The sequence below is a fragment of the Amorphotheca resinae genome, assembly GCF_003019875.1.
Source record: "Amorphotheca resinae ATCC 22711 unplaced genomic scaffold M430scaffold_13, whole genome shotgun sequence".
In the NCBI taxonomy this organism is placed as follows: domain Eukaryota; kingdom Fungi; phylum Ascomycota; class Leotiomycetes; order Helotiales; family Amorphothecaceae; genus Amorphotheca; species Amorphotheca resinae.
Window position 1 is genome coordinate 380,912 of NW_020194483.1, and position 12,509 is coordinate 393,420.

The 12,509-nt window shown below is 50.4% G+C and overlaps 8 protein-coding genes across 8 annotated transcripts; 6 read left to right on the forward strand and 2 right to left on the reverse strand.

The window, feature by feature from the left end:
* Positions 1–99: 99 nt before the first annotated feature.
* Positions 100–512, reverse strand: M430DRAFT_110164 (hypothetical protein; the record flags this gene model as incomplete). The annotated part of the gene is made up of 2 exons (XM_024861335.1): positions 100–305; positions 398–512. The coding sequence occupies 2 exons, from the start codon at positions 510–512 to the stop codon at positions 100–102; spliced, it is 321 nt and encodes a 106-aa protein (XP_024716953.1).
* Positions 513–832: 320 nt separating this feature from the next.
* Positions 833–1,721, forward strand: M430DRAFT_109866 (hypothetical protein; the record flags this gene model as incomplete). The annotated part of the gene is made up of 2 exons (XM_024861315.1): positions 833–1,054; positions 1,110–1,721. The coding sequence occupies 2 exons, from the start codon at positions 833–835 to the stop codon at positions 1,719–1,721; spliced, it is 834 nt and encodes a 277-aa protein (XP_024716954.1).
* A 1,376-nt stretch (positions 1,722–3,097) lies between these two features.
* On the forward strand, positions 3,098–5,105 carry M430DRAFT_83165 (hypothetical protein; the record flags this gene model as incomplete). The annotated part of the gene is made up of 8 exons (XM_024869611.1): positions 3,098–3,143; positions 3,197–3,302; positions 3,351–3,477; positions 3,530–3,635; positions 3,688–3,992; positions 4,057–4,424; positions 4,473–4,825; positions 4,951–5,105. Coding segments are annotated over 8 exons (1,566 nt in total), but the record flags the coding sequence as incomplete, so codon positions are not given.
* Positions 5,106–5,229: 124 nt separating this feature from the next.
* On the forward strand, positions 5,230–6,603 carry M430DRAFT_37385 (hypothetical protein). Its single transcript, XM_024867116.1, has one exon. The coding sequence runs from the start codon at positions 5,262–5,264 to the stop codon at positions 6,351–6,353; it is 1,092 nt and encodes a 363-aa protein (XP_024716956.1). The 5' UTR covers positions 5,230–5,261; the 3' UTR covers positions 6,354–6,603.
* Positions 6,604–7,285: 682 nt separating this feature from the next.
* M430DRAFT_186783 (hypothetical protein) lies at positions 7,286–8,062 on the forward strand. The gene has a single exon (XM_024863921.1). It carries the CDS (start codon positions 7,363–7,365, stop codon positions 7,945–7,947), a length of 585 nt encoding a protein of 194 aa, XP_024716957.1. The 5' UTR covers positions 7,286–7,362; the 3' UTR covers positions 7,948–8,062.
* Positions 8,063–8,177: 115 nt separating this feature from the next.
* On the forward strand, positions 8,178–10,095 carry M430DRAFT_53950 (hypothetical protein; the record flags this gene model as incomplete). The annotated part of the gene is made up of 2 exons (XM_024868433.1): positions 8,178–9,087; positions 10,070–10,095. 2 exons carry the CDS (start codon positions 8,178–8,180, stop codon positions 10,093–10,095), a joined length of 936 nt encoding a protein of 311 aa, XP_024716958.1.
* Positions 10,095–11,533, reverse strand: M430DRAFT_186789 (hypothetical protein). Its single transcript, XM_024863922.1, has 2 exons — positions 11,220–11,533; positions 10,095–11,172 (listed from the first exon to the last, which is right to left on the reverse strand). Exons 1-2 carry the CDS (start codon positions 11,421–11,423, stop codon positions 10,126–10,128), a joined length of 1,251 nt encoding a protein of 416 aa, XP_024716959.1. The 5' UTR covers positions 11,424–11,533; the 3' UTR covers positions 10,095–10,125.
* A 609-nt stretch (positions 11,534–12,142) lies between these two features.
* Positions 12,143–12,483, forward strand: M430DRAFT_110289 (hypothetical protein; the record flags this gene model as incomplete). Its single annotated transcript, XM_024861346.1, has 3 exons — positions 12,143–12,281; positions 12,328–12,382; positions 12,438–12,483. The coding sequence occupies 3 exons, from the start codon at positions 12,143–12,145 to the stop codon at positions 12,481–12,483; spliced, it is 240 nt and encodes a 79-aa protein (XP_024716960.1).
* Between the last annotated feature and the right edge of the window lie 26 nt (positions 12,484–12,509).

Sequence of the window (12,509 nt, forward strand, 5' to 3'; positions counted from 1 at the left end):
GATGCCACCTGTTGCACATCCACAGACCCAGAACACCGTAAAAATATGTCACTGCCGCATCATAGCCCACATCAAGTCGTAATTTAAACATGCCAGCCCTCAAGTCCGCCTCATCCCTTCCTCAACCTGACCACCCAATTCTTCAATCTTCTGGATCAACCTTCTCCTCTCTTCCAACTGCCCCTTTATGTAATCGACCGTTTTCTTCAGCACCACGCTCTCACTCCTCCCCTGTCCCTCTAAACCAGGGACCAACTCTGTGAGACGATCGAAGCCTTCCCGAATTGCCTGTCTACGCTTTTGTTCTATTGAAGGATGGTTAGCTCTTTAGCTCTACCCCACAAGATGCAAAGGCAAAACTATGAGGACGTAGAAGGAACAGAGTAGAATAGCTTACCAGAGGCAATATGGTTAGCCTTCTTCTCATGTTCGCTCAATCTCGGTTTCTCGTCCGAGTTGCCATTCGACGAGCCCGCATTCGCAGAGCCTTCGCGGGCAGGTGACGTAGACATGATGGGCGACAGGCTCAAGATCAGGAGCGGGTCATTCGAAGTGGCTCGTGGGAACTTTACATGACCTCCAGAGGTCTGGCTCTTTGTCGTCGAGGATGGCCGAATGCCCGGATCACATTCGCGGCTGTCACATGCGTGCCCGCTGCGCAAGGCTTGGGGCCGCTATGAACCATGCCGTTTTGGGACAAGCGTGATGCAGCCTTGCAGGAACGTCGACAGACCTCGGCCACGGGCGTCAGCATTCAGGAGAACTTTCGTTTTGATATTCGAGATTCGAGTTTTTCAGACACGTCCATAGACGCACAAGAGAGGAATCAGCTATGGCCGATGAGCCCAAGGGACCGCCTCCATCGTATGAGGCGGCTGCAATCGAACATGGCGCTCTTCCCACAAGACCAGGGCCTCCTCCATCGGCGACAACAAGCGGCAAGCCTATGCCTCGCGCCCCCTTCCCCCTCGATATACCCGTCCTCAACCAATTGCGAGGAAAGAGAATAGTCCTTGCATCGGCCTCCCCTCGCCGCAAGCAAATCCTCTCCACTGTACCGCCTCCCCTCTCCCCTGGCCCCACCCCAACCCCTAGCTAACCCCACAAAGCTCGGGCTCCCGAACCTCGAAATCATCCCCTCCACAAAACCCGAGAACCTGTCCAAAGAACAGCTCGGGCCTTTCGAATATGTCCTCCAGACCGCGATGCAGAAATGCCTCGATGTATACACCACCTGCCTCGATAACTCGCTGGCCTCGATCCCCGACCCCGCCGTCGTGATCTCCGCCGATACCGTGATTGTCACTAACGCTGGCCGCATCCTGGAGAAGCCTCGCAATGAGAGGGATCATATTCATATGCTCAAGATGCTGCGTGATCAGAAGTCACATAAATGCTATACGGCGGTGGCGGTGCTCGCGCCGCGGGAAGATGCCCGCTACCCGGGCTACAACACAGAAACCTCAGTTGAGGAGACCAAGGTCGTGTTTTCGCCAGACACAACCGATGAGCTGATCGAAGCATACGTGAAGACGAGAGAGGGCGTGGACAAGGCGGGCGGTTATGGGTTACAGGGCATGGGCAGTTTGCTGATTGAGCGGATCGAGGGCGCGGCGGATAATGTTATAGGGCTCCCGCTAAGGACAACATTGGCGTTGATAGAGAAGGCGGTGTTGAATCAAGAGGATGTTGACGAAGAAGATGAATATGGGGATGTGTAGATGGGTCCCTTCTCATGATTCGAAGGGTCCATAGTTGGATCTCGTATCCGAAGAACATATCTAGGCTCTGGGTCAAAAGTTTATGGGTGTCTTTGGTTTTTACAATATATATGCGTACTTCTGGTCACGTATCTTTAGAATTTAGAATTTTTGATGGATCTAGGAGTGCCAAGATAGTTGGAGCCCTCATCTACAGTTGTTTACCCAGATGCGCTTATCGAATTAAAGATGGATAGTAGCAGTGATGCTGTATCTGCTATCAGTAAAGGTTCCAAGGTCGATAAAAGGCAAAGGACAACAACAACTGCGAGACTAATTAAGCAAACGATGCAAGCAGCAGGGCGAGAAATGGAAATTGAAGACCGAGCAGAGGAGAGATGTTCTTCTGCAAGATATTGCAGATGGCTTTTATGGCCCACGTACAGAAGGATGGATGGAAGTCTTCTTTCTTCGACTTTGCACCATTTGTCTTTGATATTGAGGCTTTTGGACAATAAAATATTCTGAACAAAGCTTGTGAGAGTTTGAAACATATAACATCCAGAAAGCTTCCAATATTCTGATAACAACTCTAAGGTCTCCACGTATTGTCCTTGGCCAAAGTCTCAGTTTTTGATTGATATAAGCCTGTCCCAGGTGAGAATGAATACATATCATACATGCTTTGCCTGGGTATATTCAGAGTATTTTTTTAATGCTAAAAGGCATTGTGGGGAACAGGAGGTAGGTGACAAAATGTAAGATATTTCCAGAGTGTGGACACAAACATTGCTACACAGGGTAATAAGGGCGGATAAGAAAAATCCAAATCTTCGATTCGCTCTGCAGTCAAGGACTCCTATCTGTTGAGGTTATGAGTATAAGATGTGTGTATAGCCACCTATAAGCAGGCTATATATATGCCTAGCTATACGTATAGGCAGCATCCAAGGTAGACCAGACGTAACCAGGAATATGCTTTCCCCTGAATAGCTCGCTAAATGTTCAGGGGCTTGGTCGCTTAACCTTGAGCAGACTTCACTGAAGCGCACCTGGTTTTGGGAAACGGTCTTCTCCATTCAAGTCTCGGCTTATACAGCTGGCCCTGTCATTGTCAATATATCTCTCGACAATTGAAGATGGAGGGAATTTCCGAAGAAGATTCAAAAGGTTCCCTATGAAAAAAGGTTAAACGGTTGCAGCGAAGAAAGTGAGATATATGACTAACTACCTTAGGTAATAGGTTACATCACGTGAGAACGGGTACTAGCGCGAGAGCCCAGTCGCGTATTCTTATCTGTACCTTGTACTTGGCATGGTTATACCAACCCTCCTCATCGCAGTTCAATGACTGATCTATTTGGGAATATCGACTCCATGACCTTGAAGTTGCCACGATGTCAACATTTGGCGGGGTAGTGCACGAGTTTCCCGACATTCGTGGTGCGTCCCTCATTCCACGTAGCGAGTAGCAGGCAGTTTGCTGATCAGCACAGTCGACTACTTCCGCCAGATTCCAGGTCGCCGCCCACCGCGAGCCTGTTTCTTGAGCCATGTCCACAGCGATCATCTTGTTGGCCTTGATAGTTTTAAATCTCCTTTGTTGGTGCTCCTCGCTATTCTGAGCTCTCAATGCTGATTTGGATGCAGCGTGTACTGCTCTCCGGCCACGAAAGAGCTTCTTCTTCGACTTGAAAGATATCCTCATAGGTTAAACTTTGCATCTGGCATCTTGGAGTCAAGAAGAGTGCAATATAAGCACCTCAAGAATCTACTCGTAGGACAGGCTTCACTCCAAGACCTTGATGTGTGACTAACATTGCTTCCAGAAACCAATCCCATTAGAGACTCCTACTCGTATTGAACTAGAACCTGGAAATGATATTCAAGTTACTTTGTTTGATGCCAATCATTGCCCTGGCGCTGTAATGTTCTGTGAGATTTGATTTGGTATGTCTGTACCGTGTGGTCGCTAACCTCGAGTCAGTAATCGAAGGCAACGGTAAAGCAGTCCTCTACACCGGAGACATCAGGTCGGAGCCTTGGTTTGTCAATAACTTGACTAAGAATCCATTCTTGGTCGAATATACTTCCGGTATCAAGAGACTAGACTGTATTTACTTAGACACTAGCAACACGGATCCGGTGGAGTTTCCAACTAAGGCCGATGGGCTTAGGGAACTTATCCAAAAGGTCTCGCAGTACCCCCCAGACACAGTATTTCATTTTTCGGCATGGACCTTTGGCTATGAAGAAGTTTGGATGGCACTATCTAAAGCATTTCAATCACCCGTAAGTAGTTTTCTCCTTCCCCCCTTCTCCGCAGGCTTGCTTTACGTCGCTAACTATAACTGAGATCCATGTTGATGATTACAAACTGAAGCTTTATCAATCCCTGAAAGGGGATAATAATGATAAGAGCAGCACCTCTGGGCTATTCCATGTACGCGAAGGCCCAGTATTGGCAGGTTATCAATGTGGCAATGCTCCTCAAGCCGGATGCCTTACTAGTGATAGACGCGTCCGATTCCACAGCTGCGAAAGGTATATGAACTGTGAGGCTACGAACAATCTAAACACGGTACAGATTCGGCCGATTATTACGCGTACAAAAGTTGGTGCAGAGATAGCAGAAGTTGGAGTTGGTGGAGGCGGGGGTGACCTAAGCCAACGTCCGGAAGTGGAATTCGACAGTGAGTTGATGATTGATCAATTTTTAGGCTTGTCAGTATGGTTCTTTATCTTATGCATACATATCTAATGGCACTCTAGATTTGGAGAACTGGGAGAGAGCCGTTTGTCTGAAATCAAACAAATGCTTTACCACAGTCGTCGATCAAGTCGAAATGCCATTTCGCTAGATGATATGGGACTCCACGGGGATGATCAAACCGAGTTGAAGTTGAAAGACTTAGTCGTTTTTCTTGCTGAATCCATTTACAAGAAAAAAAAGAAAACGTTTGACGAGGAGGTTGCTTACAAAACGAATGAAAAGGATCTCCCCCGGGTTATCACCTTTCCATATTCACGCCACTCATCATACTTCGAACTTTGTCATCTCGTGAGGGTTTTTAACCCAATGGATGTTTATCCTTGTACAGTTGACGAAAAGAATTGGCATGAAGGTAGGGTGACACTCTTCGGAATTTCTTACCTTACTGTTGTACAAGTCCAACTAGCGAAATATTTCGATAATTGTCATCCACTTGAGAGCTTTTCTCGTGTTATCTATCGCTAACTTGGAATATAGGAGTTAGTATGAGCCACCTATTTGGGCCACATTGCACTGCTAAGACATTTCGCCACGATACTGAGATGCGAGAGCTTCTGGCAGAACGTCAATCTCAGCGTTCCAGCGAGCAGTCACAGATGGTCAATTCGACTCAGTCCTTACCCTCTAGTCCAGTACAGGGAAACGCAGTAACCCCATCGCGAACTTCCATCGTCACGAATAGAGATTCCCATGGCGAGCTTCGAGCTTTTGATGCCCAAGTAAACGAACCTCGTTCCCCCGCTGTGGCAGGAGAAGATGTATCAACCCCTCCTCGTAAAATCCTAGCGATGTCACCAGGATCCGAGTCGCAGAATCTTCGACGTAAAGCTATACTGGACGGCCTTGGAGAAGCTCGGGTAAAGCGTATGCGGCTCGAATTTAACAGCCTTGAGTCTTCTCAAATTTCAGCGGATGATAGAGCGTTGAACCTATTCAAAGGTCACGAAGATGCCGATCAAAACACTTCAGAACTGCTGGTCCCCACCGCGCACTCTTCGCCTCAGGGATCTCCGCCCATTTCGCACCCTGAGGACTCGGAAGGAGAACAGGATTTTGAAGGATACTGGGATTCTGTAGATGAGATCTACCGTTGCAAATCTTGCGGCCATGAACTCTGGAGCTCTAGAGGACAATGTACCGGATGTTCCGCTGGAGAAGAAGTCCCATATTGCGAAGTTATGGACCCTGAGCTTGGTCCAAGACCAACAATAGCTCTCAGCGAATATGAATTGGCCGACAACGTCACTTTTGAGGAAAGAGCTGATCTGTTAGGCTCTTGCCTTGACTTTGATTCGTCGGCATACGATTCTCAAGATGAGAGGAATTGTCATGAAGACGAGTATGAGATCAACAGCTTCATCGATGACGATAGCCCTCAAAACTCGGAAGACGGAAATGATAGTTCATCCAGTGATGGAGAGACGGACTACAAAGAAAAGTTCCGGCGGCTCCAGGCAACGCATCAAACCCTCATTGAAGATTACGCTAATCTTATCGATGAGCACGAAGAATTGAAGCAGGACGTATTAGGATCTGATTATGACGGCTTCGAAGATATGGGCGAGGTCGAAGAAGAGGGCATGGTAATAGTCGATGTCTCTCCACCCGACCCAGTCCTGGCCGAGCTCGTTCTCTCGCAAACAGATACAGAATCTCAGAACGGCTCTCAGGATGCATCTCGGGCATCCGAGGCACCTGATTCATTAGTGGAAGAGCTTGTTCACCTAGGGGCAAAGGGACATTCACAAGAATCCGAGGTATCAGCTGGGCGAGCTAAAGCTAGGGCTGAGGCTTTTGAGGCTGCCGTCGACGGACGCTGGCATGATATCTCGATGGTCTCGACTAATGGTAATCACAGCCGAGAGGAGGTTGAGCTGTAAGAGGGAAACTTGCGTGGCATTTGCATTGAAGGGGGCTCTCAGGGTCTTATTCAGTCATACATTGATGGGGCATATGGAACGATGGACTGATTTTTGCAGCAAGGTATATATCCACCGGTGGTTTGCTCAGAGTCGCACGTTATGCTATTGTCAGGGAGTTTTGGGACATGGATGGAAGATACCCTCGGGGATTTGTTGTCAGCTTACTGGCTCGTAGTTGTGTTTACAATAAAACAATGGCTATCATCCAAGTCGTTCGGCTTCATGGTGTGTTCATGGTGTATTCCTGCTATAGGCTTCCCAGAAAGCGGGTAGCAGGAGGAAAGACTTACGCAGCAGTGCCGAAGGAGGAATTCCCGCCGCGAAACGGTAGCCAATCAGTGCGGCCATCCCAAGATGCGCGCTGCAGCAGCAGGGAGTAAGCCAGCGTCGGGCACGGCTCTCGAATGCCAGACCCAGGAGAGCCAATGGAAGCGGAGGGATGCAGAGGGATGCAGAGGGATGCAGCGGAGGCAGAGGAGCCAATTGTTCGAAGGTCAAGACGAGTCAGCTGGAATGGCTTTGCTGCTGCTTGCGGAGGAGGGGGAGGGCCATCGACAGCGCAGGAAGAGGGACACGGACGGGGTCACCGACGTGTCGATGGGGATGGGGGTTGGAGAGCAAGAGGATTGGCTGTGGAGGGATATAAAAGCTATCAGAAATGAAGAATGTTGATGCCATTCGCACCCGGTTGATGCTCGGTGCCCCGCCTGGACTGAAGTCTTGATTGTCGTTGGCATCTGCATTGAAGCATCAGAAGACAGCAAGCAGCATTTGAAGTCCCCAACTTGCATTGAAGAATCATTAGCTCTCTATTAGGCCCATACTGAGGCTTCCCGCGCAGCAAGACAAAAGGACAAAGAGTCCCCGAAGCCAAAGGTCAAACCTGCCCTCTCACGGGTCGTTCCCTCCTGGCAGACTATTATAGTTCGTGATGGCTTGACCAACATCTCGCCCTGTGCTCTGGCGAATGGAATGCACGAGCTGCTTTCTTGCTCTGGCGGAAAGATCTTTATTTATATTGACTTGGATATTTATATACTTTTTTGCCTCCCATTTCTATTTTCCCATTTTCCCATTTTCCCTCACCGCACCGTCCACCTCGCCCGTCCCCCGCCGCGGTTCCTCTTGCCCCCCGTGCCAGAGAAAGACTCTTGTATCTCTTTCATTTGAATACAACGAGGATTTCTCCATTCTTCATTCTCCATTCTTCGTTCTTCTTTCTGACCCCCTCCTGTCCTTTCCCCCTCCCACCAACTTGCGGTCAGAGGCGACGACGGTCCCTACCAGCACCAGCGTGACGAGCGAAGTTGCGAGGACCTCGGCGACGACACCATACGGGATTCGAATCTCTTCGCAGCGTCCACTCACTACTTACTTACCATTCACCATTCACCATTCACCATTCACCATTCAACGTCCTCATCCACCTCCCCCTCTCTCCCGGCCTTTCCGCCAATCTTTCGTGGCGCGACTCGCTGCTTTCTGGGTATTCGCCTGCCAAGTCGTCTTCAAGAGGAGGAGGTTTCGCCGGCACGAGTTCCACATATTATAGAATTTTTCTGCCAGATAATCCACCGCTGTCTCGACCACGTCGCAGAGTCACAACCCATCTCTACTTTCCCAACTACGAGACCCGCGGACTTCGAGGTCAGGACATCAAGACCTTCCCACAAAACCTCGACGCGCAATCGTCTGCCACAACTCTACCACGCTCTGCGCCGCCTCGGAACCTCCTTCTGAGGCCTCGACAATCCTTCATTTCTCGGCATCTCTGCCCTCAAGATGAAGGGACGCCCCATCGACGAGCTCGTCTACGAGTGCATGTTCCCCAGGCCCAAATCGACTGATCCGGTCAACTTTCAGGGGCTCCTCCAGCGTCAACTCGTGCCAGAGGTCCGTCTTGAAACGCAGGCATTCTACGGACATCTCTCTTCTCAAGAAGCCAAATACCCGGGCCTGGATTACTCCTACCAACCGCATCGCAACCGACTGTCTCGGTACCCCTGGCACAGACGCCTGTTCCGCGCCTTCGATAACCTGCGCCTGACGGAGAGCGAAATTGCGAGCCTGACGAAATGGGAGGGCACGCGGTGGGCGAAGGAGCGGTTCGAGAGGGAGCAAGGCATCATAATCAGGGACACAACGGCGGATGAGATTGAAGATTGGGTCGAGCCCGAGTTACGCACTCCGAGCGCACCTCAAGCACAGAGGGCAGGCGTGGACGATATGGAGGATATACAACAAGAGGACGGGCGAGAGATGGAAGAGAACGAGATTGATGAGGATATGGACGAGGATAGCGATATGGAGCTCCAAAGTGTGGGGATTGAGCTGAACGAGCGGTTACGAGCAGCGGTTGCGCAGAGAGAGGCAGGCAATACAGCTACGGTCATGGATGAGGAGTGGGAGCAGTGGCTCAAAGACGCTGTGGAAGCAGGCGGCATCCCGTTCCTCTCTTCCGATTTATCGCCCAATGCAAATATCCCCGGGACCAGACCCGAGAGCGAAAGTGCAGCATCGAATACCAGACTCATGAACGCCGCAAGAATAGGACAGTGGAACCGGATCCCAGATTTCCTCCAGAGCATGGTGAGGCAAAATCTGGAAGCCAGCAGTAACGGCTCATCCTCGAATGCGGCTCCCACGTCCCTATCCGCCAACAACACATCTTCACCCTCCCTGTCAAGACCAAGTCTGAGCCCCCGCGCGAGAGCAGTCCCCGCATCCTCTGCCATATCAGGCTCTTCCTTCCAGCGAACGCTAAACACACACTTCACGGACCTCTTCTCCCGGCGTCCCGTCCCCACCCAACCGTCAACCGCCATCCCCGACGTTTCCTCCATCCTCAACTCTTCCACTCGCGGCCGCCTCCCTCGAAATACACAAGGCGATGGCGGTTCCTGAGTCCCGTTAAGGCACGCTTTCCTTTTATTTTCCCATCATAGCTGTCTAAAAGAGGCCACGGGACTACTGGCTGGGCCATATACCAATTGCTTCTTACTTGCTTCAAACAATTTTTTTTTTCTCTCTTCTGCTGCACTGCACTGTCTATAACATCACATCAACACATTACATGACCTCTCAATTTCATCTCGGCGCGGATACCGCACCACAGGCGTTGTTTTTTATAACTGAAGGAAGGAAAGGAGGAATGGAGGGAGCTTATTGGCATGGCGTCCATTTTTGTCTGGTCACGGCTTGACTTGGCTTGAGTCTCCTGGTTCTCTCTTCCCCATAGAGAGAGAGAGAGAGGGAGAGAGAGAGATAGAGAGAGAGGACCTAAGTCAGCAAGTTAGCAGCATGTTAGTTAACAAATCACGAGCGATGATACATTGATACTGCGACTGAGATTCCTGAAGCGGTGATACGTGCATACATGGGGTATCTGAACTCTGGATTGTATTGTACGGTATTACGATGTATGGTATTCGCCATCGAAAATGTACAAATCAACCAATGAATCAATCAATCAAACGCAATGACATGACATGGAGTTATGGGCTCAAACGCCTAAACTCCCCCCTTCCCATCCTGATTCCCATCCCAGATCCCATGTCATCATTCATCATGCTAGCCAGCCTCCCTTTGCCTGCTAACAGAACAGAACAGAACAGAAAAGAACAGAAAAGAAGTCGAAGACGCTCGCTGACCGCACCAACCAACGAATGAACAAGGGGGAAAAAGAAAAGCCGCCATATGAATGAACAACCTTTGCTTTCCACCGACCGACTTACGGCTCCAGATGGCTCCACTCAGGGATAGCCTTGATCTGGGCCCACATGAACTTCTCGAGCTTGTTCGCGCTCTTGGCGTACGGCGTGGTCTCGTTATTGTACTTGCGGCAGTTATCGAAGATCAGCTTGGCGTCCTTGATGAAGTCCTCGGGGGTGGCGTAGTTGTCGGCCTCGAGCTTGGCCTCCATGGTGCTGAGGTCCATGGGCTCCTTGATGACGTCGTAGTAGTCGGCGACGTCGTCGCGCGACACGGGGTTCAGGAAGGGCCATGCCGACGCGTGGTTCTGCATGTCGTTCAGCAGGTGCAGGAGCTGGTTGTAGTTGGGCCCGTGGCGGGGCTGGCGCGCGAGCTCGTCCATGTCGGCCGACCAGCCAGACGCGCGGATCGCCGGGATCGAGAGCGGGTCGATCTTGCAGACGCCGTTCTTCCACTGCTTGGGGGGCTGGTGGACCTCGTGGCTCTTGCTGAAGGCGCGGATCTTGGCGTGCACGGCTTCCTTCTGCTTCAGCAACATGCGACCCATTTCAAGATACCGAACGCGAGGGAGCATCGAACATTGCATGATGGTGCCGCCTTCGTAGTCCTTGATATAACCCATCCAGATCTGCTTGTCCAGGGTGATCTCCTTGGTGAAGCCTTGCTTTTTGAAATAACCAATAGCATAGTTATCGGCGTAGGTTAGGAAGTGCATGATAGGCGTAGTAGCTTTGACGTAGTCTTTGAGATGAGACATGAGATGAGCGCCGTAACCTTTGACTTGTTGATCGGAGGAGATAGCGCAGAACACGATCTCAGCGAACCTTCGTCTTTCGAAAGGTCGGTACGTGATCCCTCCAACTACCTCGAGAGGCTTCTTGACAATGGCTATGGACAGATGGGTTCGGTCGTAGACAAGGCGAGCTATGTAGTCTTTGGGCATCTTGGGGAGTTGCTTTTGGAAGATGCATTTGAGGCCCGTGAGAACGATGAGACTTTCGCGCTTGTTGTCATTGTTGACGACTCGGAATTCGATCTCTCCGTTTCGCTCCTCAATCACTGCTGGCTTCAAGAAGTTAATACGCTGGTCCATAATTTGCTGGGTTGACTTGCCTTCTCTGGGAAAGGAATGACGTTGGCCATCTTGGGGATGTTATCGGTTTCTGGTTCTTCGCTGTGAGAGCTCTTGATTCTCTTATTGTCTGAGGGGGTGTTTGGCTCTTCGGTTGCTTTTCGCTTGGAGCCTGGGTCGAGAGTCAATGTGGAATCGCCTCCAGCGCGTTCCAGAGCCATACCATTCTCCTTGATAGGCCCCATACTGCTAGATCGGCTTCGGCTACTGAATGCCGGTGACCCTCCCTGCGATTCGGGTGGTGACGGTGGTTCGGGGGTAGACCGATTGGAATTGACCTGGTCCGGGTCTCCCAGTGCGGGATACGCGGTCTCTCCAGCCTCTGCTTCTTCCCAAATGGACGGCTCTCGATATCTGGAATTCCTGCGTTTACCTGGTGAAACGTACCAGTAATTCCCTGCGCCCTCAAACCTGAGGTTCCTAGGCGGGTCCATGTTAGCAATCTGTTCTGCAATGTGTTCCACGATCCACTTTGCGATCTGCTCGACGAACGCGGCGGATATGAAGTTGTTTACAGACTTACCAAAAAGTTGGCGTAGCGAATGGCGCTAGACAATTGTGACTCCTTCGCTAAACTGTACAGCTCTTTCGTTCTTTGCAAAGACTTTGTTCTGAACTTTGGACGAATGTCAAAGTTTCGTCTCGTCGTAGTAGGAAGTGAGGGAATGCGATGCGGCGAATCGCGATGCCACCCGTTAGCGTTGAGCTTAAATCTCGCTAGAACGTTCCCCCGGAACTAGCCTTCTTTCGGAACAAGGCCAGATCTTCCCGACGCGTCGCTTTGAACATCATCAATGGACTTCCAATCCAAACGACGACGACAATTATCTACATATAATCCACTATAATCCATCAATCCATTGCTACGAGACAACTGCATTGCACCTAGTCAGATCTGAGGCATATGGAGTCGTCATTGCACCAAGTCTGGGAGAGTGCCGTTGGCAATCCCTTCGTCCCATTGATCGGAAAAGATAGCCAGTTCTCCGTGGGCATCAGCTTATTGATTGCGGGAATTCTTCTCAGCGGTCTTTTCGGCCTCAGTATGCAAACCCTCTCGTCTTGGAGGTTTATCTAACAGAAATACAGACCGATCTTTCCTGAGCATACCACTCATTGGAGTTCCGGCGTCATTAGCCATTGCGTTAGTTAAACCCATCGGCGGCCGGATTGGGCGAGCAATAGCTGACATCTCCCAGGTTTGGAGCGGTCTATATGATCTGTGCTGTCGGCGTTTATGTATAAGATACCCCTCAATCATCCATTCGAGA

Excerpts from the sequence above, each read along its gene's own strand:
- M430DRAFT_37385 (XM_024867116.1), top strand. The coding sequence starts at position 5,262 with ATGTCACCAGGATCCGAGTCGCAGAATCTTCGACGTAAAGCTATACTG.
- M430DRAFT_186789 (XM_024863922.1), bottom strand. The coding sequence starts at position 11,423 with ATGGGGCCTATCAAGGAGAATGGTATGGCTCTGGAACGCGCTGGAGGC. Across the intron at positions 11,173-11,219 it reads TCATTCCTTTCCCAGAGAAG|CCAGCAGTGATTGAGGAGCG; the intron begins GCAAGTCAACCC and ends AACTTCTTGAAG.
- M430DRAFT_186783 (XM_024863921.1), top strand. The coding sequence starts at position 7,363 with ATGGAATGCACGAGCTGCTTTCTTGCTCTGGCGGAAAGATCTTTATTT.